The sequence below is a fragment of the Salmo salar genome, chromosome 04 (assembly GCF_965601325.2).
Source record: "Salmo salar chromosome 04, fSalSal1, whole genome shotgun sequence".
NCBI lineage: Eukaryota > Metazoa > Chordata > Actinopteri > Salmoniformes > Salmonidae > Salmo > Salmo salar.
The window spans coordinates 57,906,423-57,934,147 of NC_138294.1; the positions used below are offsets into that span (position 1 = coordinate 57,906,423).

The window sequence follows — 27,725 nt, forward strand, 5'->3', positions numbered from 1 at the left end:
CTTACCGTCCTAAGACAAGGCCGAGTATAGCCCACAAAGATCTCTGCCATGGCACAACCCAAGGGGGGGGGGGGGGGGGGGGGCGCCAACCCAGACAGGAAGACCACGTCAGTGACTTAACCCACTCAAGTGACGCACCCCTCCCATGAACGGCATGGAAGAACACCAGTAAGCCAGTGACTCAGCCCCTGTAATAGGGTTAGAGGCAGAGAATCCCAGTGGAGAGAGGGGAACCGGCAAGGCAGAGACAGCAAGGGCGGTTCGTTGCTCCAGCCTTTCCGTTCACCTTCACACTCCTGGGCCAGACTATACTTAATCATAGGACCTACTGAAGAGATAAGTCTTCAGTAAAGACTTAAAGGTTGAGACTGAGTCTGCGTCTCTCACATGGGTAGGCAGACCATTCCATAAAAATGGAGCTCTATAGGAGAAAGCCCTACCTCCAGCCGTTTGCTTAGAAATTCTAGGGACAATTAGGAGGCCTGCGTCTTGTGACCGTAGCGTACGTGTAGGTATGTACGGCAGGACCAAATCGGAAAGATAGGTAGGAGCAAGCCCATGTAATGCTTTGTAGGTTAGCAGTAAAACCTTGAAATCAGCCCTTGCCTTGACAGGAAGCCAGTGTAGGGAGGCTAGCACTGGAGTAATATGATCAAATTGTTTGGTTCTAGTCAGGATTCTAGCAGCCGTATTTAGCACTAACTGAAGTTTGTTTAGTGCTTTATCCGGGTAGCCGGAAAGTAGAGCATTGCAGTAGTCCAGCCTAGAAGTAACAAAAGCATGGATTAATTTTTCTGCATCATTTTTGGACAGAAAGTTTCAGATTTTTGCAATGTTACGTAGATGGAAAAAAGCTGTCCTTGAAACAGTCTTGATATGTCCTTCAAAAGAGAGATCAGGGTCCAGAGTAACGCCGAGGTCCTTCACAGTTTTATTTGAGAAGACTGTACAACCATCCAGATTAATTGTCAGATTCAACAGAAGATCTCTTTGTTTCTTGGGACCTAGAACAAGCATCTCTGTTTTGTCCGAGTTTAAAAGTAGAAAGTTTGCAGCCATCCACTTCTTTATGTCTGAAACACAGGCTTCTAGCGAGGGCAATTTTGGGGCTTCACCATGTTTCATTGAAATGTACAGCTGTGTGTCGTCCGCATAGCAGTGAAATTTAACATTATGTTTTCGAATGACATCCCCAAGAGGTAAAATATATAGTGAAAACAATAGTGGTCCTAAAACGGAACCTCGAGGAACACCGCAATTTACAATTGATTTGTCAGAGGACAAACCATTCACAGAGACAAACTGATATCTTTCCGACAGATAAGATCTAAACCAGGCCAGAACTTGTCCATGTAGACCAATTTGGGTTTCCAATCTCTCCAAAAGAATGTGGTGATCGATGGTATCAAAAGCAGCATTAAGATCTAGGAGCACGAGGACAGATGCAGAGCCTCGGTCTGACGTCATCAAAAATGTAATTTACCACCTTCACAAGTGCAGTCTCAGTGCTATGATGGGGTCTAAAACCAGACTGAAGCGTTTCGTATACATTGTTTGTCTTCAGGAAGGCAGTGAGTTGCTGCGCAACAGCTTTTTCAATTTTTTTTGAGAGGAATGGAAGATTCGATATAGGCCGATAGTTTTTTATAATTTCTGGGTCAAGATTCGGCTTTTTCAAGAGAGGCTTTATTACTGCCACTTTTAGTGAGCTTGGTACACATCCGGTGGATAGAGAGCCGTTTAATATGTTCAACATAGGAGGGCCAAGCACAGGAAGCAGCTCTTTCAGTAGTTTAGTTGGAATAGGGTCCAGTATGCAGCTTGAGGGTTTAGAGGCCATGATTATTTTCATCATTGTGTCAAGAGATATAGTACTAAAACACTTTAGTATCTCCCTTGATCCTAGGTCCTGGCAGAGTTGTGCAGACTCAGGACAATGGAGCTTTGGAGGAATACACAGATTTAAAGAGGAGTCCGTAATTTGCTTTCTAATGATCATAATCTTTTCCTCAAAGAAGTTCATAAATGTATTACTGCTGAAGTGAAAGCCATCCTCCATTTGCGAATGCTGCTTTTTAGTTAGCTTTGCGACAGTATCAAAAAGAAATTTCGGATTGTTCTTATTTTCCACAATTAAGTTGGAAAAATAGGATGATCGAGCAGCAGTGAGGGCTCTTCGATACTGCACGGTACTGTCTTTCCAAGCTAGTCGGAAGACTTCCAGTTTGGTGTGGCGCCATTTCCGTTCCAATTTTCTGGAAGCTTGCTTCAGAGCTTGTGTATTTTCTGTATACCAGGGAGCTAGTTTCTTATGACAGATTTTTTTTGTTTTTAGGGGTGCAACTGCATCTAGGGTATTGCGCAAGGTTAAATTGAGTTCCTCGGTTAGGTGGTTAACTGATTTTTGTCCTCTGACGTCCTCTGACGTCCTTGCAGAGGGAGTCTGGAAGGGCATCAAGGAATCTTTGGGTTGTCTGAGAATTTATAGCACGACTTTTAATGCTCCTTAGTTGGGGTCTGAGCAGATTATTTGTTGCAATTGCAAACGCAATAAAATGGTGGTCCGATAATCCAGGATTATGAGGAAAAACATTAAGATCCACAACATTTATTCCATGGGACAAAACTTGGTCCAGAGTATGACTGTGGCAGTGAGTAGGTCCAGAAACCCACTGAGTCGATGATGGCTCCGAAAGCCTTTTGGAGTGGGTCTGTGGACTTTTCCATGTGAATGTTAAAGTCACCAAAAATTAGAATATTATCTGCTATGACTACAAGATCTGATAGGAATTCAGGGAACTCAGTGAGGAACACTGCATATGGCCCAGGAGGCCTGTAAATAAGTAGCTATAAAAAGTGATTGAGTAGGCTGCATAGATTTCATGACTAGAAGCTCAAAAGACGAAAACGTCATTGGTTTTTTTTTTTGTAAATTGAAATTTGCTATCGTAAATGTTAGCAACACCTCCGCCTTTGCCGGATGCACGGGGGGTATGGTCACTAGTGTAACCAGGGGGTGAGGCCTCATTTAACACAGTAAATTCATCAGGCTTAAGCCATGTTTCAGTCAGGCCAATCACATCAAGATTATGATCAGTGATTAGTTCACTGACTATAACTGCCTTTGAAGTGAGTGATCTAACATTAAGTAACCCAATTTTGAGATGTGAGGTATCACAATCTCTTTCAATAATGGCAGGAATGGAGGAGGGCTTTATACTAGTGAGATTGCTAAAGCGAACACCGCCATCTTTAATTTTGCCCAACCTAGATCGAGGCACAGACACGGTCTCAATGGGGAAAGCTGAGCTGACTACACTCATCAATAACATAAGTACCATAAGGACCATGAGACTAAACACCTCCCTCTCCAACTGGATCCTGGATTCCTGACGGGCCGCCCCCAGGTGGTAAGGGTAGGTAACAACACATCTGCCACGCTGATCCTCAACACAGGGGCCCCTCAGGGGTGTGTGCTCAGCTCCCTCCTGTACTCCCTTTTCGCTCATGACTGCACGGCCAGGCATGACTCCAACACCATCATTAAATTTGCCGATGACACAACAGTGGTAGGCCTGATCACCAACAACAACGTGGCAGCCTGTAGGAAGGAGGTCAGAGACCTGGCCATGTGGTGCCAGGACAACAACCTCTCCCTCAACGTGATCAAGACAAAGTAGATTATTGTGGACTACAGGAAAAAGAGGGCCCCATTCTCATCGACGGGGCTGCAGTGGAGCAGGTTGAGAGCTTCAAGTTCCTTGGTGTCCACATCACCAACAAACTAACATGGTCCAAGCACACCATTATAGTCGTGAAGCGGGCAAGACAAAACCTATTCCCCCTCAGGAGACTGAAAAGGTTTGGCATGGGTCCTCAGATACTCAACAAGTTCTACAGCTGCACCATCGAGAGCATCCTGACTGGTTGCATCGCTGCATGGTATGCCAACTGCTCGGCCTCCGACTGCAAGGCACTACAGAGGGTAGTGCGAACGGCCCAGTACATCACTGGGGCCAAGCTTCCTGCCATCCAGGACCACTATACCAGGCGGTGTCAGAGGAAGGCCCTGAAAATTGTCAAAGACTCCAGCCACCCTAGTCATAGACTGTTCTCTCTGCTACCACAAGGCAAGTGATACCGGAGCACCAAGTCTAGGTCCAAGAGGCATCTAAACAGCTTCTACCCCCAAGCCATAAGACTCCTGAACATCTATTCAAATGGCTACCCAGACTATTCACATTGCCCCCCCCCCCTCCCCTCTCCACACCACTGCCACTCTGTTGTCATCTATGCATAGTCACTTTAATTAATTCTACCTACATGTACATACTACTTCAACTAACCGGTGCCCCCGCACATTGACTCTGTACTGGCACCCCCCTGTATATATTGTTATTTTTTTACTGCTCCTCTTTAATTACTTGTTACTTGTATCTCTTATTCTTATCCGTATTTTTTTAAACTGCACTGTCGGTTAGGGGCTCGTAAGTAAGCATTTCACTGTAAGGTCTCACCTGTTGTATTCGGCGCATGTGACTAATAAAATTTGATTTGATTTGAAACAGAAGTTGGGCAGCAATAGAGCTCGCCAGCTTGTAGTCCTAAAAACCAGAAATAAGTTACCTCTGGTTCATTCAGCCATTCCTATGAGGGAAAATAATGCGGAAAGAATGGGGTTTTGGAATTAACGTCGAAAATAAGGTCTGAGGTTAACAGGCTTAGGAGATCTTATATGTTTTGTTCTATGAGATAATATCAGTCAGTTAACATAACCATAATGAATTCTGAAGCCTTTATGTGCTCATTTTGATTACATAAATGCTTCAAAATTCACAAAATTATCTCATAGAACAAAATGTACAAGACCTATTTTCGGTGTTTATCCCCCCCAAAACTACAAAAAAACATACATTTTGTATTTATTTTTATTTAACTAGGCAAGTCAGTTAAGAACAAATTCTTATTTACAATGACGGCCTAGGAACAGCAGGTTAATTGCCTTGTTCAGGGGCAGAACAACAGATTTTTTACCTTGTCAGCTCAGGAATTCGATCTATCAGCCTTTCGGTTACTGGCCCAATGCTCTAACCACTAGGCTACCTGCCACCCCAATTTTCCCATAAGCTTTGGCCAAAGAGCCATTGTGGAGTTAGTGCCTACAAAAATACGCTATTACTAGTGCTCTTTATGCGCTGTTTTCGTGAAATGCTAATGTAGTCCAGTTTGAATGGAGAGCAAGGGTGGAGTCAGGCATGCATCAACAACAAAAAATTGTTGAGTTTGCCCCACCGAGATTTAAATGCTAAAATCGCCACTGCTTTATTGAGATGCATGAATACACCACACCAACAGCTTGATTTTATGGCTGTTTTAAAATGAATTTCCTGCATTTCTATGTAGTAATGATTTAGGTTCACTTTGGTCAATTGATTTGATAGCATGTTTAATCTATGTAAATAAATTACATGAATTGATAGTTCAACTCTGTTTTTTGTCTTTAAAAGATAGATTGTAACCATATGTTCAAGCTAATCAAAGTGTATTTATGATACAGCGTGTAAAAGCTACACAATACAATGAAATGCCTACTCACAATAAAGTTATCCTTGCAAACAGTGTAATTATATGAAACTATATGTATTTGTATTTACATTAGTCTATAGCCTACTGCAAATTATTGTTTGTTCCTGAACAGTGAAATGCTTACTTACAAGCCCTTAACCAACAATGCAGTTCAAGAAACAGAGTTAAGACATTTTTACTAAATAAACTAAAGTAAAAAATAAAATCAAAAGTAACACAATAAAATAACAATAATGAGCCTATATACAGGGGGTACCGGTACCAAGTCAATGTGCTGCGGTACAGGTTAGTCAAGGTAATTTGTACACAGGGGAAAAGTGACTATGCATAGATAACAAACAGGAGGGGGGTCAATGTAAATAGTCTGGGTGGCCATTTTATTAATTGTTCACCAGTCTTATGGCTTGGGGGTAGAAGCTGTTGAGGAGCCTTTTCGACCTAGATTTGACCCTCCTGTAATGCTTGTCGTGCGGTAGCAGAGAGAACAGTCTATGACTTGGGTGACTGGGGTCTTTGACATTTTTTGGGGGCTTTCCTCTGACACTGCCTAGTATATAGGTCCTGGATGGCAGGAAGCTTGGCCCAGTGATGTGCTGGGTTGTGCGCACTTCCCTCTGTAGCGCCTTATGATCGGATGCCGAGCAGTTGCCATACCAGGCGGTGATGCAACCGGTCAGGATGATCTCTATGGTGCAGCTGTATAACTTTTTGAGGACCTAGGGACCCATGCCAAATCTTTTAAGTCTCCTGAGGTGTTGTCGTGCCCACTTCACGACTGTCTTTGTGTGTCTGGACCATGATAGTTTGTTGGTGATGTGGACCAAGGAACTTCAAACTCTCGATCCACTCCACTACAGCCCCGTCAATGTGAATGGGGGCGTGTTCAGCCCTCCTTTTTCTGTAGTCCACGATCAGCTCCTTTGTCTTGCTCACGTCGAGGGAGAGGTTGTTGTCCTGACCTCCTCCCTATAGGCTGTGTCATCGTTGTTGGGGATCAGGCCTACCACTGCTGTGTTGTCAGCAAACTCAATGATGGTGTTGGAGTCATGCTTGGCCATGTAGTCGTGGGTGAACACAGAGTACAGGAGGGGACTAAGCACGCACCCCTGAGGGGCCCCCGTGTTGAGGATCAGCGTGGCAGATGTGTTGTTGCCCAGCTTTACCACCTGGGGGCGGCCCGTCAGGAAGTCCAGGATCCAGTTGCAGAGGGGGGTGTTTAGACCCAAGGTCCTTAGCTTAGTAATGAGCTTTGTGGGCACTATGGTGTTGAACGCTGAGCTGTAGTCAATGAACAGCTTTTTCACATTGGTGTTCCTATTTTTTTTTCTTTTTACCCCTTTGTCGTGATATCCAATTGGTAGTTAGTTTTTTCCCATTGGTGGAACTCCCGTATGGACTCGGGAGAGGTAAAATTTTGAGAGCCATGCGTCGTACGAAACACGACCTTGCCAAGCCGCATTGCTTCTTGACACACTGCTCGCTTAACCCGGAAGCCAGCCGCACCGATGTGTCGGAGGAAACACCATACAACTCGTGACTGTGTCAGCGTGCACTGCGTCTGGTCCGCCACAGGAGTCGCTAGAGCGCGATGGGACAAGGACATTCCGGCCGCCAAACCATCCCCTAACCTGGTCGACTCTGGGCCAATTGTGCTCCCCCTCATGGGTTTCCTGGTCGCGGCCGGCTGCGACACAGCCCAGGGTTGAACCTAGATCTGTTGTGACGCCTCAAGCACCGCGATGCAGTGCATTAGACCGCTGCGCCACTCAGGAGGCCCTATAAAAGGTGTTCCTTTTGTCCAGGTGGGAAAGGGCAGTGTGGAGTGTGATTGAGATTGCGTCATCTGTGGATCTGTTAGAGCGGTATGCAAATTGGGGTGGGTCTAGGGTTTCCAGGATGATGGTGTTGATGTGAGACATGACCAGCCTTTCAATCAAAGCACATCATGGCTGCCGATGTGAGTGCTATGTGGCAGGTTCATTTAGGCAGGTTACCTTTGCTTTCTTGGGCACAGGGACTATGGTGGACTGCTTGAAACATGTAGGTATTACAGATTCAGTCAGGGAGAGGTTGAAAATATCAGTGAAAACACTTGCCAGTTGGTCCGTGCATGCAGAGCGTACCACAAGGCAGGATACAGTTGAAGTCTGAAGTTTACATGCACTTAGGTTGGAATCATTAAAACTCATTTTTCAACCACTCCACAAATTTCTTGTTAACAAACTATAGTTTTGGCAAGTCGGTTAGGACATCTACTTTGTGCATGACACAAGTAATTTTTCCAACAATTGTTTACAGACAGATTATTTCACTTATAATTCACTGTATCACAATTCCAGTGGGTCAGAAGTTTACATGCACTAAGTGGACTGTGCCTTTAAACAGCTTGGAAAATTCCAGAAAATGATGTCATGGCTTTAGAAGCTTCTGATAGGCTAATCGTTTGAGTCAATTAGAGGTGTACCTGTGGATGTATTTCAAGGCCTACCTTCAAACTCAGTGCACCTTCGCTTGACATCATGGGAAAATCAAAAGAAATCAGCCAAGACCTCAAGTCTGGTTCATCCTTGGGAGCAATTTCCAAATGCCTGAAGGTACCACGTTCATCTGTGCAAACAATAGTATGCAAGTATAAACACCATGGGACCACGCAGCCGTCATACCGCTCAGGAAGAAGACGCGTTCTGTCTCCTAGAGATGAACGTACTTTGGTGCGAAAAGTGCAAATCAATCACAGAACAACAGCAAAGGACCTTGTGAAGATGCTGGAGGCAACAGGTACAAAAGTATCTGTATCCACAGTAAAACAAGTCCTATATCGACATAACCTGAAAGGCCGCTCAGCAAAGAAGAAGCCACAGCTCCAAAACCGCCATAAAAAAGCCAGACTACAGTTTGCAATTGCACATGGGGACAAAGATCGTACTTTTTGGAGAAATGTCCTCTGGTCTGATGAAACAAGAATAGAACTGTTTGGCCATAATGACCATCGTTATGTTTGGAGGAAAAAGGGGGAGGCTTGCAAGACGAAGAACACCATCCCAACCGTGAAGCACGGGGGTGGCAGCATCATGTTGTGGGGGTGCTTTGCTACAGGAGGGACTGGTGTACTTCACAAAATAGATGGCATCATGAGGAATGAAAATGATGTGGATATATTGAAGCAACATCTCAAGACATCAGTCAGGAAGTTAAAGTTTGGTTGCAAATGGGTCTTCCAAATGGACAATGACCCCAAGCATACTTCCAAAGTTGTGGCAAAATGGCTTAAGGCCAAAAAGTCAAGGTATTGGAGTGGCCATCACAAAGCCCTGACCTCAAGCCTATAGAAAATTTGCAGGCAGAACTGAAAAAGTGTGTGCGTGCAAGGAGGCCGACAAACCTGATTCAGTTACAGCAGCTCTGTCAGGGGAATGGGCCAAAATTCACCCAAGTTATTGTGGGAAGCTTGTGGAAGGCTACCCGAAAAGTTTGACCCAAGTTAAACAATTTAAAGGCAACGCTACCAAATACTAATTGAGTGTATGTAAACTTCTGACCCACTGGAAATGTGATGAAAGAGATAAAATAAAAGCTGAAATAAATAATTCTCTCTACTATTTTTCTGACATTTCACATTCTTAAAATAAAGTGGTGATCCTACCTGACCTAAGACAGGGAATTTTTACTAGGATTAAATGTCTGAGTTTAAATGTATTTAGCTAAGGTGTATGTAAACTTCTGACTGTGTATGCTTTGATTGAAACAAAATACAAGAAAGGCTAATAGTTTGTTAACATCATCTGTTCTAATTCGCTCATGAAACAGTGATTCATGAAGATCTAAATGCATATTCCCATGAAGCTGATGGATATCAATCAAATGATTGGCATGGAGATGCACTTTGGACTTTTAGGTAGCCTATGCCTAACTTGGTGTTTGATGGTATTATAAGTATAACATTTTCTTGAGACAATATGTGGGCATAGGCAGACATTGCAATTGGAGGATTCATATCATGCATATTCTATAATGATAGGTTATTCAATTGGTTACATCTGTCAGTAAAAACTTTGATTGAGGAAATTACATTTCTATCGCTCCGTCACCTAAAAAAATACCACTACACCACTTTATACTATATTTCCTCACTATGAGGTTGGAATAATACTGTGAAATTCTGAAAATGTAGATAATACACTTTTAGTGCAAGAGCTGTTTCAAAAGACCGCCTGTAATTTCAGCCTGTTTTGAAGGGTTGGAGTTTTGGCCTGCCAGGTAACATCAACATCAAACAGTTCCAACCCTCTCTGCCAATAACAGTTTCCTCTTCCCACTCAGAATACTCCCAGACAGTACTAGCAACATTCTTGCTTGCTCTTTGCTAAGAAGCTATTTTTGTTTATTTTTGACAATGTTTATTGAAAACAACCGCAGTAAAGGTACTTCATTGTTACCCAGAAATTATTTGATATTTAGATAAAAATGGCTGCATTGGACCTTTAATCCTGAATGTGGTGGGGAAGGAGGAGAGAGTGATTTGGTCCTTTCCTGTCTTTCATCTCTGCTGTTGGTGGGCAGTTGCAGACAGGTAGATGTCTACTCTGTGAGCTCTGCTGGTTCCAGGCACCTCGGATCGGCCTGGTATTCAGTCAGCCAGATGTACAGAGGGGTTGAATTGACCCTACCATTTTTTCATAGACATGCATGAGCACACATCTGAACACAATGAGCTCAGTCTCAAGCTAACAAGAACTCAAAACAACATGCTTTTTGTTAACTATATTACAGTAATATGTAACATACTTCACCTCCTCACTGCATGCTGTATTTTTCCCTTTCATACTTTAGTTCAAGAGTATAACCAAGGGGAAGAAGACCAACATCATAGACTCAATGCTGCGTATGTTGGAGCAGTACTCTACCAACCTTGAGGATCTGATCAGGGAGAGGACAGAGGAGCTGGAGGTGGAGAGGAAAAAGACTGATCACCTGCTGGCCCAGATGTTGCCCAGGTCAGCCCACCCCCACTCCTCCCAGTTCACGTTAAAAGCTGAACTTCTACTTGCAACATCAAAAAGAAAAAATGTCTCTGTATTGAGAATATTGAATTGTATTACAGTGCAAGGCAAAAAACAATTTTGTTCATTGGCCGCTGGTAATGTATTCTCCTATCCTCTATCCACATCGCTCTATCAACTCCCTTGTCTTATCTTACACCATAGGTCTGTGTGCCTGGCCCTGAAGACAGGCAAGCCTGTGAAACCAGAGCACTTCTCTGAGGTCACTCTGTACTTCAGTGACATTGTGGGCTTCACTACCATCTCTGCACTCAGCGAGCCCATTGAAGTGGTAGATTTACTCAATGATCTCTACACACTCTTTGATGCCATCATCGGGCAGCATGATGTCTACAAGGTGAGAATCCTGTCCTGCTGCAACATAGTTGTGTCCTATTAGTGATGCAATGGAAGCTTGTTCTACTTTCAATACAAATCCTGGAAGTAAATGGCTGCATTCCTTAGTGTGCATGAGTTTATGTCTCCTCCTCCTTCCTTTGTAATTTTGACAAATTTCCCAATTGGGACAATAAAGATATTGATTGTGTGGCCTTCAGGTGGAGACCATCGGAGATGCCTACATGGTAGCCTCTGGAGTTCCAAACCGGAACGGAAGACGCCACGCAGCTGAGATGTCCAACATGTCCCTGGACATCCTCCACTGTATCGGAACCTTCAAGATGAGGCACATGCCTGATGTCAAGGTCAAGATTCGTATCGGCCTTCACTCTGGTGCGTGGCCCATCTACAATTCTTTGTCATATTTTCATCCTCTGCCTCAGCATTCACAATGTAGACTAATTGACTGGCCTTTTCTCTTGAAAACCACAATTCTTCATTCGTTTTTTAGCTAAACGGTAGACCCGCCATTTGGTTTGCTATTAAGCTGGGGGATAATATAATAATAACAACATATTCCACTTAGAAGATGCTTTTATCCAAAGCGACTTCACTCATGCATGCATACATGGGGCTGGAGAAATTATACTGTCAAATTCATTGATGGAGCTATAGATGCAATGACTGGCAGTCCATGAGATCAACTGCTATACATTGCAGTTCATGCATATCTTCTCTAGGGCCAGTGGGACGATTTCGTCACACCTACGTAACAGCCAGTGGAATCCCGTGGCGCGTTATTCAAATACCTTAGAAATGCTATTACTTCAATTTCTCAAACATATGACTATTTTACACCATTTTAAAGACAAGACTCTCGTTAATCTAACCACACTGTCCGATTTCAAAAAGGCTTTACAACGAAAGAAAAACATTAGATTATGTCAGCAGAGTACCCAGCCAGAAATAATCAGACACCCATTTTTCAAGCTAGCATAGAATGTCACATAAACCCAAATCACAGCTAAATGCAGCACTAACCTTTGATGATCTTCATCAGATGACAATCTTAGGACATTATGTTATACAATACATGCGTGTTTTGTTCAATCAAGTTCATATTTATATCAAAAACCAGCTTTTTACATTAGCATGTGACGTTCAGAACTAGCATACCCCCCGCAAACTTCCGGGGAATTTACTAAATTACTCATGATAAACGTTCACAAAAAACATAACAATTATTTTAAGAATTATAGATACAGAACTCCTCTATGCACTCGCTATGTCCGATTTTAAAATAGCTTTTCGGTGAAAGCACATTTTGCAATATTCTAAGTAGATAGCCCGGCATCACAGGGCTAGCTATTTAAACACCCAGCAAGTTTAGCCCTCACCAAAGTCAGATTTACTATAAGAAAAATGTTATTACCTTTGCTGTTCTTCGTCAGAATGCACTCCCAGGACTTCTACTTCAATAACAAATGTTGGTTTGGTTCAAAATAATCCATAGTTATATCCAAATAGCGGCGTTATGTTTGTGCGTTCAAGACACTATCCGAAAGGGTAAAGAAGGGTGACGCGCCCGACGCGTTTCGTGACAAAAAAAATCTAAATATTCCATTACCGTACTTCGAAGCATGTCAACCGCTGTTTAAAATCAATTTTTATGCCATTTTTCTCGTAAAAAAGCGATAATATTCCGACCGGGAAATCGTGTTTTAGTACAAAGAGAGAGAAAATAAAAACATGGTGTCGCCCCGTGCACGCGCCTCAGTCTGATGGTCCTCTGATAGACCACTTACCAAAGGCGCTAATGTGTTTCAGCCAGGGGCTGGAATTACATCATTCAGCTTTTTCCCGGTTTCTGAGAGCCTATGGGAGCCGTAGGAAGTGTCACGTTACAGCAAAGATCCTAAGTTTTCAATAAACAGAGCCAAGAAGCCCAAGGAATGGTCAGAGAGGGCACTTCCCGTACAGAATCTTCTCAGGTTTTTGCCTGCCATATGAGTTCTGTTATACTCACAGACACCATTCAAACAGTTTTAGAAACTTTAGGGTGTTTTCTATCCAAAGCCAATAATTATATGCATATTCTAGTTTCTGGGCAGTAGTAATAACCAGATTAAATCGGGTACGTTTTTTATCCGGCCGTGTAAATACTGCCCCCTAGCCCTAACAGGATATGCAACAAAGTCAATAGATGAATAGTACAATTCAATACATAAGCAAACAATACTTTTGATATGTTATATTTAATGAAATTTGAGAATGAGTATTGGAATTCTATAGAACATGGCATTAACGTCAGAGTATTGGAGCAAAAGTGTATTTTTACCTGATCCCCGTCTGGAACATACTCCTGGAATGGTGCAATGTCATCCACTAAGCCCTGTTATCCTATTAGTCTCCACTGCCTAATGCTTTCTTCTCGTTACTCTACCCTACCAATTAATATCGAAGGTTTTGCATGTTTCTAGTAACACAGGAGTGACTAATTTTAGGTATGGTAAAGGACAGCTCAGAAAAAAACATAATTGACATACAATAAAAAGATTCTAACATCTCTGCTAAATTTTGAAAGGATATTCAGCAATTAAACTACATTTGCAATTTTTTCTCCAGAGACTTTTGTGAGATATTGGAGGCTCTTTGAATAAGTCATGAATCACAAGTCATAAATCAGGAAATATGCTACTTATGATCTTATCAGCATGTCTGTGTGTTTCTGTGTCCACCAGGCCCTGTGGTGGCAGGAGTGGTGGGTCTGACGATGCCTCGGTACTGTCTGTTCGGAGACACTGTCAACACGGCTTCTCGAATGGAGTCAACAGGGTTGCGTGAGTACCTCACACTCGCTGTTTGCCCATCACGCCGTGTGAGGTCACTAAGGATAGGTACAGGTGTATTGCCGTTTGTGTGCATGCAACAAGAGGCTAAGGAGGGATACGATGAGCAGTCCTGACTAATCCTTTAAGACTATCAGTAGAATTAGTGGGCAAATTTAGGGTTTAATAAAAATATCCTCCATGTACGGGCTTGCCTCAGATATCCTTTCACCACCAATTCTGCTGGTACAGCAATGGTAAACTTCATAATGTGTTGAGATTTGTATGTGTTATGAGTTAATGTAACAATTATAAAAACCATTGGGGTGATATGAATAAACAACCTCATAATCTTTTAATTTTTCAAAACAATATATGCTTATTTAACTGCTGATTGCTAGCAACACATAGGGTATTTCAGAGTATAAACTGTATGTACTAGTCAGTGACATGAGCGTACAGGAAATCTCACATCTACTCCCACCAAGTGGCCATACATATGAATTGCTGCACAAAAAAACTGCTCTTGTGTGCATTGTCAATGGGCTCACAATAAATGATATTTTGTTACTCTATACTAAATACAGTTATGATCAACCAATGAATGAAAATCTAAATATATGCAGGATATGTGAGTACTGTATGATGTCACACGTGTTGAGACTCTATAGACATGAATAACTAATGGTAATTGTTTACATTGAAAAAACGGTCAGAATATATGAAGACTAATGCAGCCTTTGTGGTTGCTGTTGTTGTTTTTTGATATCCCAGCTTACAGAATCCATGTCAACCAAAGCACAGTCGATATCCTACATGAACTGAAAATGGGCTACAAAATAGACACCAGGGGCATGACAGAGCTGAAGGTACACACACACACACACACACACACACACACACACACACACACACACACACACACACACACACACACACACACACACACACACACACACACACACACAAATAGTGAATTCACTTAACTTACCACAGAAAAATCAAATTTTTATTTGTCACATGCTTTGTAAACAACAGGTGTAGACTAACAGTGAAATGTTTACTTACATTCATTCTGTTATTCCCTACTTCTCTTTCAGGGGAAGGGAGTTGAAAACACATTCTGGTTGGTTGGGAGAGCTGGGTTCGACAAGATTCTCCCAAGACCGCCTGATCTTACTCCAGGGTAAGACCTAACAAGCATTCCTGCTCTATTTATGTTGTACTTTATGTTTCTCCTAACTATACTCTTATTGACTCTCAGTCCTGCCAGCTGCTTGTCCTAGGCCCCTTGTCAGTAGTACTCATGAAACCCGTTCACATCAAAGTTGATTTTCATCTAGGTCATCGGGGATATAGAGGATAAGATGTCCGAAAATAATTGTAAAAAATGTGCTGACCCATTGACCATTTGTCACATTGTGTGGCTGGAACTAAACGTTTTATAAATCATCATTTCTATGTGCTGCTGACCTGACCCTTGTGTCATAGTTCAGTTCACATGTTGACCCAAATGTAAAATTCTTCATCTACCACCGGTCTGTTAAACTTAATGAATCCTCGACCTCCCACTTCATGTGTGATGAACGCTCTCCCTGGCATTCAGCAAACATTGCTGTAATGTTTTAACACATTACCCTGGTGGTTGCCTAATTTAGACCTGTCCAGATGAACATTTTATATCTGTGTTAAGAGTTCAAACTCAGTTGTAATGAACATTCTGAGACCCGGTTGTCAACAGCGGTCGATGAAAACAGTTGTCAGTGTGGACAGGGCTTTTGTTGCTTCATATGCTGGGACTGATATGTTTAATGCCTATTCCAAGAGAGTCTGAGTGCTCAGTGTGCACTGCCAATCAAACAAGACATTAAGCCTTCTGTCTTTGACTTTCCTCAGGGCAAGTAACCATGGCATCAGTTTGGAAGAGATTCCTCCAGATAGAAAACAGAAATTCCTTGACCGGCAGGCGAGGAATAAGTAGCATGTAAGGTACGCCTGGTTTAGCCATCATATTCTAGATTTACAATGACTTTATTTCCCAAAATGATTTGTAACGTAAGTGATGCCACTGATGTCACTGCATTTATGATATCCCTTTATGATATCCCAACTCAGGTACATATGTACGCTATCCCTGATGCAGAGAAAATAATTACAAAAATGTAATAAAGAAGTAAGCTTTATGCGACAAACCCATTACACCTTTTTGTTTGTCTCAATTCAGGTACATACCAATGAATGCTGCATTTATGATATCCCTTTAAGTGATAATATCAGATTTTTTCCCCACAGATTGTGTTGCCCAGTCCTCCTACCTGTTGGAGTGAAAGACCAGATAGGTGAATTGACCAGGTTGGTTGAGAGGATGGGTTAGGGGTGTGTCTGACAGACAGTCTGTCGCATCACCCCATGTGTCCTGTCGAGTGCTGATCCACATTGCACAAATAAGCCAAAGTCGGAGAGACACTGTCTGTCTTTAACACAATACATTTGTTGCACAGAGTATTTTTTTAAATGAGCAAATGTGGGAAATAGGAGGGATAAATAAAGGTGTATTACAATGATGTACAAAATAGCAATATATTGATTTAGGAGTCACTGTAGAATGAAAACATCACAACACAAACATGGGAAGAGATTGGCTCTTTGCTTGACATAAACTATAAATGACCATGATATTGTGTGTAATATACTGTATGTATCTCTACTGTCTCTTTTGCTTTGTAGAAATATTGGACAGAGTATGGAAAAATGTTCATACTCCACTATATGACAAGGGTATATTTAAGCAATAAGGCACGAGAGGGTATGGTATATGACCAATAAACCACGGCTAAGGGCTGTTCTTCAGCACGGCGCAACGCGGAGTGCCTGGATACAACCCTTAGCCATGGTATATTGGCCATATACCACAAACCCCAGAGGTGCCTTATTGCTATCATAAGCTGGTTACCAATTTAATTAGAGCAGTAAAAATAAAAGTTTTGTCATACCCGTGGTATACGGTCTGATATACCACGGCTGTCAGCCAATCAGCATTCAGGGTTCGAACCACCCAGTTTATAATAAAATGTAGCACATGCTCTATTTCAAATGTGGTACTGTAATCTCTCTCAATGATACATTCATCTTAGAAGTAATGTATTTCCTTAAAGGTATAAGGTAGGCTGTTGAAGAATCTGGTCCAAGGCGTTCTGTTTTTTTAATTTCCTTATTGTCATGCTTCAATAATTAACGCCTTCTGATTGTTTGAATGATATTTGAGAAATATCAACCCATTAGAAAATTCATTTATATTTTTTCAAACATTTGCCAGTTGGAACATTAATCTAATCATTTTCAAATCAAATAAATGTATTGCAAAATCACTGTTCCCAAAATGAAGCTTCACATAAACTGATTATTAGTAAAAACGTTCACTCATACATTTATCTCTCTAGAGATAAAACTATTTCTATGCCCCTCTCTTTAAAATCATGCTTCATTCATGTTATTACTTTATTTATTTTCTTATTCAATAAAATTCACATATGTATAGGCAGTATATCACACTTTTTTTTTCTTTTTTAACTGTAAATTTGTTTTAACATGAAGTGATATGCATTTTCTTACAACAAATAAATAAACTGAGCAATGGGTTGAATAAATGTTCCAATGGGAAACATTTAGATGAAAAAAATGAGACCAAATTGTAAACTTTTCAGGTTACAAACTCATACCAGCAGCATACCACCCTGCATTCCACTGCTGGCTTACCTCTGACGCTAAACATGGTCAGTTTTGGTTGGTCCTTGGATGGGTGATTAGATGCTGCTGGTAGTGGTGTTGGAGGGCCAGTAGGGGGCACTCTGGTCTAACAGAAATCCCAAAGCCCCAGGCCAGTGAAGGGGACATTGCCCTGTGTAGGGTGCTGTCTTTCAGATGGGATGTTAAATGGGTATCCTGACTCTGTGGTCATTAAAAAATCCCATGGCACTTATTGTAAGAGTAGGCCCCATTCCATCATGGCCACCTAATCATTCCCCTAATTGGCATAAATCAAACCTCACCTTTCCAGCTGATGTGTGGTGAGTGTTCTTGCACAAAATGGTTCCAGTGCATCACCCAGGTGGGTGCTACACATTGGTGGTGGATGATGTGAGTTTCTCCCTTACTATGTAGTGCTTTGAGTACCTGTAGAAAAGTGCTATATAAAGCCAATCAACTACAAACTCAATTCTTATAGGGTCTTGTCAACTGCATGTTGCCTTTCACTCAAGCTCTTTTCTGCTCTATGAATTGGTTCAAATATTACATTTAAGTAACATAAAATGTTGGGGGAAAATAATGACGGCACTCTTTTTGATTTCTACATATTCTACACCTTTGAGTGATAGGGGACTGCTTACAAATCAAGAGCAGAGACCGGAGTAAACATGCCTGGCTACCAATGTGCATAAACCATGGTATATACCTGGCTACCAATGTGCATAAACCACGGTATATACCTGGCTACCAATGTGCATAAACCACGGTATATACCTGGCTACCCATCTACATCGCTCCGGCCACATGTTATGCCCACAAACGTTTCTTCTCCATGATGAGTCAGGATTTGCCTCCCTCCTCGACAACTTCTGGAATGCGAACACATTCCGACTGTTCTGATTGATCTCAAAACCGATGGGTTTGTGATCTCATTAAACGATGGGTTGGGCCAGAGCCGGCCTACATGATGACGATATCAACTTTGATACTCTGACTGGTTAGATTTCTTAGAGATTTGTTAGAGACAATCCAATCGCTGATGAATTTGTTTTGTACGACGCCCCTCGTTTTGACGTAACACAAACAACTTCGATGATAGCAGATTCACACTAAATGTATGTAGCGTTCAATAGAGCAGTGGAATTAAATTCAAAATGAGTCGTTAGGCAAAAAAGTAAACACCAGCTTGTGCTGTACATGGTTCCTATTAGGAATTAACTTATTCAAACAATGAGCTACATGTGTTTGGTCTAACATATAGACTTTGTCTATTAAACCCAAAAAGCAATGTTTAGTTTGATATTATGATGACTGAATTGTACATCTTGATGTGTGGTCTTATATGTGCTTGTGTAAATAAATAATGGTTTTAGTGATGTTTTATGTCTAAATGTACTTCGGTTTTACATACAACACTTTTACATACAACACATAACATGACCTCATTACCAACTGCACACATGAACATGGACAGAAATCCTTGACCTTGATCCCCTTGGTTGATGGTTTTAGGATTTAGAGAAAATCTTACAATTTAATTGAATGTTCATAGTTTGTGAATGACTACAATTAGTAAAGGTATAATACGTTGTCATGATCAGCGATGATCTCATTCTGTATTCTCTGCATTAAACATCCATCATTTTTGCTGCATTTCCAATCCCTGGCTGGTTTAAGAAAAGTCATATAAAGTAACAATATGAAAGCACAAACCATATACAACTCCAAGGAGTACATATCGTTTTATCAAAAGGCGTAGAGGTTGAAATGATGGTCCTGGGTGGGAAGACCTATGTCATGACTGCACAGTGGGATAGAGCCCTATGTCATGACTGCACAGTGGGATAGAGCCCTATGTCATGACTGCACAGTGGGATAGAGCCCTATGTCATGACTGCACAGTGGGATAGAGCCCTATGTCATGACTGCACAGTGGGATAGAGCCCTATGTCATGACTGCACAGTGGGATAGAGCCCTATGTCATGACTGCACAGTGGGATAGAGCTACAGAACACTAGTTGATAAGAGCTAGGAACTATACCACCCAGTGAAATTGGAGTATGCTTATTTAGGATGCACACTAAGCATCTTTCGTAAAGCTACAATCCCGAGTTTGTATTTCAGCCAAACGGCAGCCCCACCACTTGATTTAGTATAAAGCTGAGGGATGGGGCTGGAGAAATGTAACCACTCTCAAAATCAAAGACTGGAGCAATGGATGCAAGGACTGACAATCCATGAGATTCTGAACGTTAAGCATATTTACATATTTTGAAGCTATACATTGACTCAACTGACAACAAAACACAAACAAAAGACAATATCACCTATTTTCCTTGGCTTATTATAGGGTCATTAGGCAGTTGTAGTCCAAATCCATTAAGTGTATATTCTTGAAGAATAAATGGTTATATCATTATTAAAAAATAACCCATAATTGTGTCTTCAAGGCAATACATGAGTAATTACATTGGTGGATTACATTATATTGATGGATATGATGCACCAATATGTCACTATCTGTCTTTTCTGGCTGATAGATACTTTATAAGAGCTTCCCCACAGAAAGGTTAGGATAATCTGAAAAGCCACCATACTAAAAGGTTTGTTTTGTTTCCTCTCAAAATATCAACATTTCCTGTCTTTTTCTCCTCACTTTGAAAACATCTACAGTCCTATTGATCTGATTGGTTACTGATCTGATTGGTTACTAATAATATCATTTAAAATCCCTCAAATGGTGTCCCATATGTGTTTAGACATGGCGACCATTTACAGTGGTAAATAAGGCAAATGCTATACTCATAAAGAATTACTAATAAATAAAGCACCTAAAAGTAATTGTGGTTATCTGCCATCTGTAATATATAATCTGAGATGTAGGATTATATGAGTGAATGCGTGGTATTGCCCATCCTAATGGAGAGGACACTATCTGAACTGTAATTTGAGCGCGAAGGCTCCGCCTATGAAACTGTAACTAATCTGAACATTGGTCTGCATTGTTTTATTTAGATAAGGATTCTGTGGGCGTGGTTTGACTGTACTAAATCTGATTGGTTTGAGACTCTATCAGTCATGGTAGCAGTAGCACTACAGGCTTTTAGAGATACGTAATTTAATAACTGTTACTGGTGAGCTGTCATTGACGTCGAATGATCAAGCTAATTTTTTTAAAATCTGAAACTAACTAGTAGCAGGTGTCTTCAACCACGCTCAAAGAGTCAGCCATCCAGCCTTGGTCTTTTTTCTATTCGATTTGCGGCAAAACCGAAACGTCTGAGCAATTAGGCTACTGGTTGATTTGCATCTTGTAACAACACTATTTCATTGCACACATGCAGGACACAGCATCACCAAGAATCAGATTCATTACGCGTTTCACGGATTTCCAGGAAGACCTATAACGAAAGGTAAAACTTGGATAAAGAAACGCATGGCATAGCCACATATTTTATTGTACTGCTAATAATTATACATTTGTCAATTTACTATGTTTTGATGTGTATATGCGCCAGTCGCCCTCTAGAACTCGCTTTATAGCCCATTGGACATTGTCGGTATGAATTCAACAGTCGTGACCCCGCTTTTAAATGCATATTTATGAATTTACAAGTGGAACAGTGTGATCATATGGAAATAATGCAACCGTTTGCCTCCACAGTTATTGCGACGTGTCATTGCGTTTCTACTGCGAATCTAGGATAAATGTCATTTAATGGGTATGGAAGTTATCAAATTGTAAGGGTCCTTTTTCGTTTCAAATATGGATATTGCTGTAGTCCAGTTACTTTTGTGCTGTTGAGCCCACGAGGGCGGGGCCAGCCCAAATATATGTGGGGAGGGAAAAACGAAGACAACAAATCCTCCAAATGTAGGCCACCGTGCATGACCCAATTCCTCTTGCGAGTGTATATGGAACACGGCGTTCCCCCCGCCCCTCGTCATGGCTCGGCACAGTTCCAGAGCAAATCTTTCTGTGTTTCACTGTGCCAGGATGGTAGGTTCAATAAAAAGCAACACTACAATAAGTAGGTTATCATGCATATATAAGATTATATTGGGATTCCTCCTATTGCTGTTATTTCACTGTCTCTAATGACGATGGCAAGAAACACAAAGTATTTTAAAGAAACAAAAGAAAAAAATATATTGTGAATCAAAATGCTGAATATGTATGACATTTAGAAAGTCATGCGTGCATACATTTGACGTAGTAGTCAAGTTTAGCTTCTCCGTCTAACCTTCCATGTCTTCCCTTGAATCTAGCCATACTTATTGCAGTGAGCAGGGTGAGGTTTGTATTAAAGTATCATGGCTCAAGCTTGGCATTTGTTGCAAGGCCAATAGATTGTGCTGCTGTGTGACATATCTTTTGTTTTGGCCACCTGGCAGTGTGATCAGTCTGCCTCTGACCTACTTTCCTCCTAACTTCATACCTGCAAAGCCATTTATCTCCCTGGGGTTGGAGGAGCAGCACACAGCATCTTCAACTGGACCCAGTTTTACCCTTATTATCAGCATCTGGTCAACCTATATTGGTCACCTTACTGTACACTGATTGTACAAAACATTAAGGACACCTTCCTAATATTGATATTCACCCTCTGAATGGCACACATACACAATCCTTGTCTCAATTGTCTCAAGGCCTAGAAATCATTCTTTAACCTGTCTCCTCAAATCAAATTAAGCTTTATTTATACAGCACATTTCAGACATGGAACATGGCGGCAGGTTGCCTAGTGGTTAGAGTGTTGTACTAGTAACTGAAAGGTTGCAAGATCGAATCCCCGAGCCGACAAGGTAAAAATCTGTCGTTCTGCAGTTACTTTTCTTCAGAAGGGGTTTCACCATTGCAGTTTTTGGTGCAGTGGGGAAAGTGCCTGTGAACAGGGACTGATTAACAATAGCTTGCATTTCTTCAGATATGCAATTGAAAACTGTTTTGAAGAAGGTGGTGGGGGTAGGATCGAGAAGGCAGGTAGAAGGTTTAAGTTGTGATATCATTTTCCTGAGCATGTCTGTGTCAACCAGGGAAAATAAATCCATAGTGCCTTTGCGTGGTAGGCTAGGGCACATATCAAACTTCTCATTAGGTCTTGCTTGACTGATACTCAGCCTAATGTTTGTTATCTTATCTCTGAAATATGCCGCAAACTCATCACATTTAGATATGGAAGAAAGTTCACATAAGTTTGCGGGGGTAGGATTTATCAGGCCATCAATGGTCGAGAAGAGCACACTCACATTATTCTGATTATTAGTGATCAAGTTAGAAAAATGAGCCCATCTGGTATTTCTAATTGCTTTATTGCTCTCTCAGAATATCATAATCGACCTGCAACTTTGATTTCCTTCACTTCCGCTATTCTGCAATCTATTAGTTTCCTCACTCATCCTCTGTTTGAATGTGGCCTTTTTCAACTTTACTGGAGCTGTAGCATCAATGGTTGCCCTTCATTTTCTATTAAAGTGATCAACTAAATTATCAAAAGAGGAAGGCAGAATCGGTGATGGAGTATTGCTCATACATACACTCAATGAAATCTGTAGAGGTAAGATCTTCAGCGGTAAGATAGCGTTTCTTAATAATGCGTTCAGTATTACCCTGTGCTATGGTTAACAAGGTAGTACAAAATACACAGTGGGGATCAGATAAAGCATCATCATCAACAATAGAGAATGTCAATAGAAAGCCCCTTGGCAATAATCAGGTCCAGAGTATTGGTATGGTTATGGTTGGGCCCAGTAGAGCTCAAAATATTCAGAAATGCAATGGCCTTGGAGTCAGTCTCTGTCAACATGAATATTAAAATCACCCAACACAATGATTTTGTCATAGTTCTCAAGGACAATAGACAATAGTAAATACAAATCAGTAAAGAAAGTGGGGCAGTGCTTTGGTGACCTATACAGAGTTATGGCCAGCACTGGTGGCTGACATTTAAACAGTATAGCATGATGCTCAAAAGACCCAAAGTCGAAATGAAATGTCCTTACAGCTGAGAGCATTAGTAAAAATGGAACCTGTCCCCCCCACCCTTTCCCCCTTTTCTGATAGGGGGGTCAATAAAAGTGGCACTACAGTCTGAAGACAGCCATGTTTCAGTGACATGCAAATCAACTTTGCGCTCAGTAATGAGGTCATTCACGAGAAAGGTTTTACTAGTGATTTCTCTAGTGATCTGCCTTGAGGTAACCAATGGAATAACAATCAAATTAAAATTAAAACCACATTTTCTGACAGTCTCCAATCTATCAGAATGGTAGGAGATGACAGTTTGTATAAACTCACTAGAAGGTAGAGTTAAAGGAACATAAATTAGGTTACTCACAACGACCATAGTGCAATTTCTATAGGAGTTGATATGGTTTCCAAGTCCTCTGTTGCTTATTCTGACAGGAAGAACTGGGGCACTACCAGACCCTGTCTGTCAGTCTATAAAACAGTTTGCGATGTTGTTGGAAATAATCCTGGAACCCCTGCGGTTAGGGTGAATCCCGTCTCTTTTGAAAAGTGCTGGTTGCTCCCACAGCAAATCAAAGTTGTCATAAAAAGAGACATTCCTGTCGTTGCAAAGTTTCTTCAGGTACTCGTTTAGGGTAAAGAGTCGGCTGAAACGTCCAGGAGGGGGCAGAGATAACTATTATCTTCCCTGCGCTAACGAGGGTCTTTAAAAAAAATGTAGTCCTCCCTCAGTTCCTCAAATCACCTAAAACGAAGGTTGTTAAAACCTATGTGAGTGACAATGGTTTCAATATTGGAGTAGTTGGCCAGAACCGTGGGCAGGAGAGATTTGATGTCATGGACACGGGCACCTGGGTAACAGTGGACCTTGGTCAGTCCACAGACCGTAGGAAGGCCAAAATCTCTCACCATCGGGCTGCCCACAATGATGGGGGTAGTGATAGAATCCGATGGGGAAATTACCTGCTGACTCCCGGGGCTCGTAGGTCCGTCTGAAGTGGGGCAAAGCTGTGTGATAGCTGGATCGGATCTTCTTGGACAGACGGGTGGCCAGACTGCCTCCTCGATCTCCTATGCCTTGCGAGTGTCCAGTCTCCCATGGGCCGTGGAGTTGAGCCTAACGTCTGTCTGTTGGATTGGGACAGATCAACGCCGCCGACTCATCAACAGCTTTGCTATAGGAGGAATTTAAAACTGAGATTTGGTTTGCCTGAGTTACAGCAAGGTCGGTGTACTTAGAAAGCAGGTTTTCCTTTTCTCGAGCTGAGCTAACAGCCAGAGAATCTCTTCCCTAAGATGCTTGATGGTGGTGCATTTAGGGGAGACAAATTCCTGTCCAGTTTCCAGTTCCACCGTATCTTCATCTTGTGATTGTGTGCAAATCTCATCTCATACCTTAAGTCTTTATGCCCAGCGGTGGATAAAAACACCTATGGGCTAGCACTGCTCCATTTTCATGATGGCTAGCAGCTAACTGCTACTTAACAGGAATCCGGGACACAAACTTGTGGTCCCAACCGCGTCGCGGAATCAGTAGCAATACAAAAACTTTAGCTATTATTGAAAACTATTTAATTTCAATTATTTCATAAAAACAACAAACCGAGTGTAGGCACTGTACTGTTGCGTGCTCTGATGACGTCTGTTCAATAAGGGATCATAGCTTTCACCTGGATTCACCTGGTCAGTCTATGTCATGGAAAGAGCAGGTGTCCTTAATGTTTTGTGCACTCAGTGTATATCTGTACTATACAGCTGCTTATGGCTATTTCTGAGAAGAGGAAACCCCTAAACTAATTATTGTGGTCAGGTCAGGACAGCATACTTAATAACATGTTGCTTAGCAGAGAGGAACTGGACAGGACATGCGATTATAAGTGAGGATAATTCAAAAGACAAACAGCTGTGAATTTACATGTATTTGATTGACACATCTTAGGGGAAAAAACAGGACGTACATTTAAGCAAAGTAGAACAACCCCCATTATTGCCACAATAACATTATTGGATATATTTGGAAATGGTTTCCGATATTTGAAGCCTGGTTTTACCAATTGGGGGTTAACCAAAATGTTATATTTAACTGTGTTTGGTGTGTTTTCAGAGGCCAGCCATGGAGGACAGGAGACTTCCCCCTACAGTGCCCTTAGTGGTCAAAACTGAGCCAGACACAGAGACCCGTAGGGTGAGAGAGGAGGAACAGCCTACCATTCCCATCAGGGTTAAAAAAGAGGACCTCTCTGAAGTGCCCCTCAAAGTGCCCAGATTCAAGTACGTGGACTTCCCTTCGCTACACCAGTGCATCCAGCAGCTCACTGTGCCACCCCTGGACAGCTGGCTGGAAGGCTTTCCCCTGGCTCAGGGAAGACCCTCTGGAGGACACACCCCTGTCACTTCCAAGGAGAGAGTTCCCAAGTTTCGGTATGTAGATTATCCCTCCCTGCACCACTGCATCCAGCAGCTGTCTGTGCCGCCTCTGGAGAGCTGGAGCTCGGGGTTGGCCAGGTCAGGGTGTGGGGTGACAGGTGGACCTGGATCCACCAACCCTCAGCCCAGCTCTGTGAGGGAGAATCAGACAATACAGGGAGATGGTTCAGCATCGGCTCACAAACAGGACAAGTATACTGCTTTCCCCTTTCCTGGTCCTGACTCCGGCTCCATCCAGTGTGTGACCTCCTCAAACAAGGCATCCCATAAGCCTCAGCGGCTTCAGCTGCGCTTGAGCAGTCCAACCGGAACCAGGCCCGCATTAAGCTCACAGGGGGAAGAGGCTCGCCATAAGGTGGTGTGTTCAGATCAGCTGTCTCAAAAGTTCTCTAATCCCAAATCTTGGGTTGCTGGAATGAAGCGTGTCAGAGGAGCGGGCCCACTCCATCAGAGCAATAGGAAGTCAGCTGGTGATGATGAATGGCATGCAGACCTAAAGAAAACTCCACAAAGTCATCAAGAGGCCCAAGTAAAGCTAAGTGACTCTCCTGACCTAGGACAAGGGTTTTGGAGAACCATCCCAGAGTCTGTCTGCCCCTTTTGCCAAAAGATGTTTTCAGATCCAGAGGAATTGCGGATCCACCAGAAGAGTCACAGAGAAAAGGTGAATCTGTACTACCCTGAAAATGTTCTGGATATGTGACAAATCCTTCTTTAACTGATCAAATTGTGTATCAAACAATGATGAATCTTGTCTCATGTGTGTCATATAATTTCAGAAGCCTCATTGATGTCTTGACCAAGGAAATGTACAGCTGACAACAATGAACATCTTAAAAACTGTGCATCTACTTCAGTACTTGCTACACAGGCGTGGACTAGGGCTGGCTTCTCCACAAATTATTGGTCACCTGATAAGATTTCCACTGAGGTTGTTTTGAGTGTTCAGTGTTAATCTTGATGACCTAAGTGACTGACTATAAACAAACCACTTTAGCTAAGGGCTTCATTCATAATTCAGTCTAGGAATTAAGCTCTCAATGTGAAAAACTGACCTGCAGTGGCTCTTGGTGGTCTTACAACTCCTTATTTACCTATGGGTTAATTTGCCAGGAGGTGGTACACATTAGATGAGATAGAACAAGGAAATGAGCCATTTGATGTTGTTTAAATTAAAATGTCAGGAATTAGATTGAAATGCAATGCAGTGCATACATTTTTGTATTACTGTAGTTGAGAATTAGACTTTCATTTATTTTCCTTAAAAGGGATGCCAATGTTTTCCTGTTTACAAGCTGTTCTTGGCAGAAACATTAATAAGTGGGGGTATCAGCACCTTGTTCACTGGAGATGGCTGCCTGTTCCAATATTTCAACATAATTATCTAGATTTGGGTGCCTATAAAACCTTTAACTTTTGGCTTATGCTGCGAAACAACACATGCTTCTTTATAATTTCTTATCTAATGTTTTTATGCTTTGTATTTTAATGTTTCTTTTTTACCATGACAATTATATGTATATTATTGATTGTATTGTCTAGAAATAACTTTAAACTTTTCTTAAACTTTGTTTTAAATTCTGTGTGCATTAAAGATTTTCTAGTAAAGATGACTCTACTTTACATCTCCAACAAATGCTTTACACTTACAAGTGTCACATTCTTTTCAGTTCATACTATACACTACAGCGTCATCTAGAAATTTCCAAGAAAACAACCGTGATTATTTAGAGCTCATCCTTTCCATCGATAACATAATGACAAAATTATTATTTGTTTTTTTTATT

At 41.7% G+C, this 27,725-nt stretch overlaps 2 protein-coding genes across 3 annotated transcripts in view; both read left to right on the top strand.

Moving 5' to 3' along the window:
• gucy2d (guanylate cyclase 2D, retinal) overlaps positions 1-19,136 on the top strand; it is a 39,446-nt gene extending 20,310 nt beyond the window's left edge. Inside the window, exons 13-20 of the mRNA XM_014197468.3 lie at positions 10,417-10,580; positions 10,791-10,983; positions 11,183-11,357; positions 13,706-13,804; positions 14,567-14,661; positions 14,893-14,978; positions 15,689-15,781; positions 16,085-19,136. Of these exons, the coding sequence (XP_014052943.1) occupies positions 10,417-10,580; positions 10,791-10,983; positions 11,183-11,357; positions 13,706-13,804; positions 14,567-14,661; positions 14,893-14,978; positions 15,689-15,773 (897 nt within the window). The 3' untranslated portion in view covers positions 15,774-15,781; positions 16,085-19,136. The remainder of the gene's footprint in view (positions 1-10,416; positions 10,581-10,790; positions 10,984-11,182; positions 11,358-13,705; positions 13,805-14,566; positions 14,662-14,892; positions 14,979-15,688; positions 15,782-16,084) is intronic.
• A 1,497-nt stretch (positions 19,137-20,633) lies between these two features.
• On the top strand, positions 20,634-27,556 carry LOC106603595 (uncharacterized). 2 transcript variants are annotated; one of them, XM_014197467.3, is made up of 3 exons: positions 20,634-20,953; positions 25,616-26,602; positions 26,718-27,556. In XM_014197467.3, exons 2-3 carry the CDS (start codon positions 25,625-25,627, stop codon positions 26,727-26,729), a joined length of 990 nt encoding a protein of 329 aa, XP_014052942.2. In that variant the 5' UTR covers positions 20,634-20,953; positions 25,616-25,624; the 3' UTR covers positions 26,730-27,556. The 2 variants fall into 2 exon arrangements, with proteins under 2 accessions (XP_014052942.2, XP_014052939.2); XM_014197464.3 differs by having other exon boundaries at positions 25,616-27,556.
• The last annotated feature ends 169 nt before the right edge of the window (positions 27,557-27,725 follow it).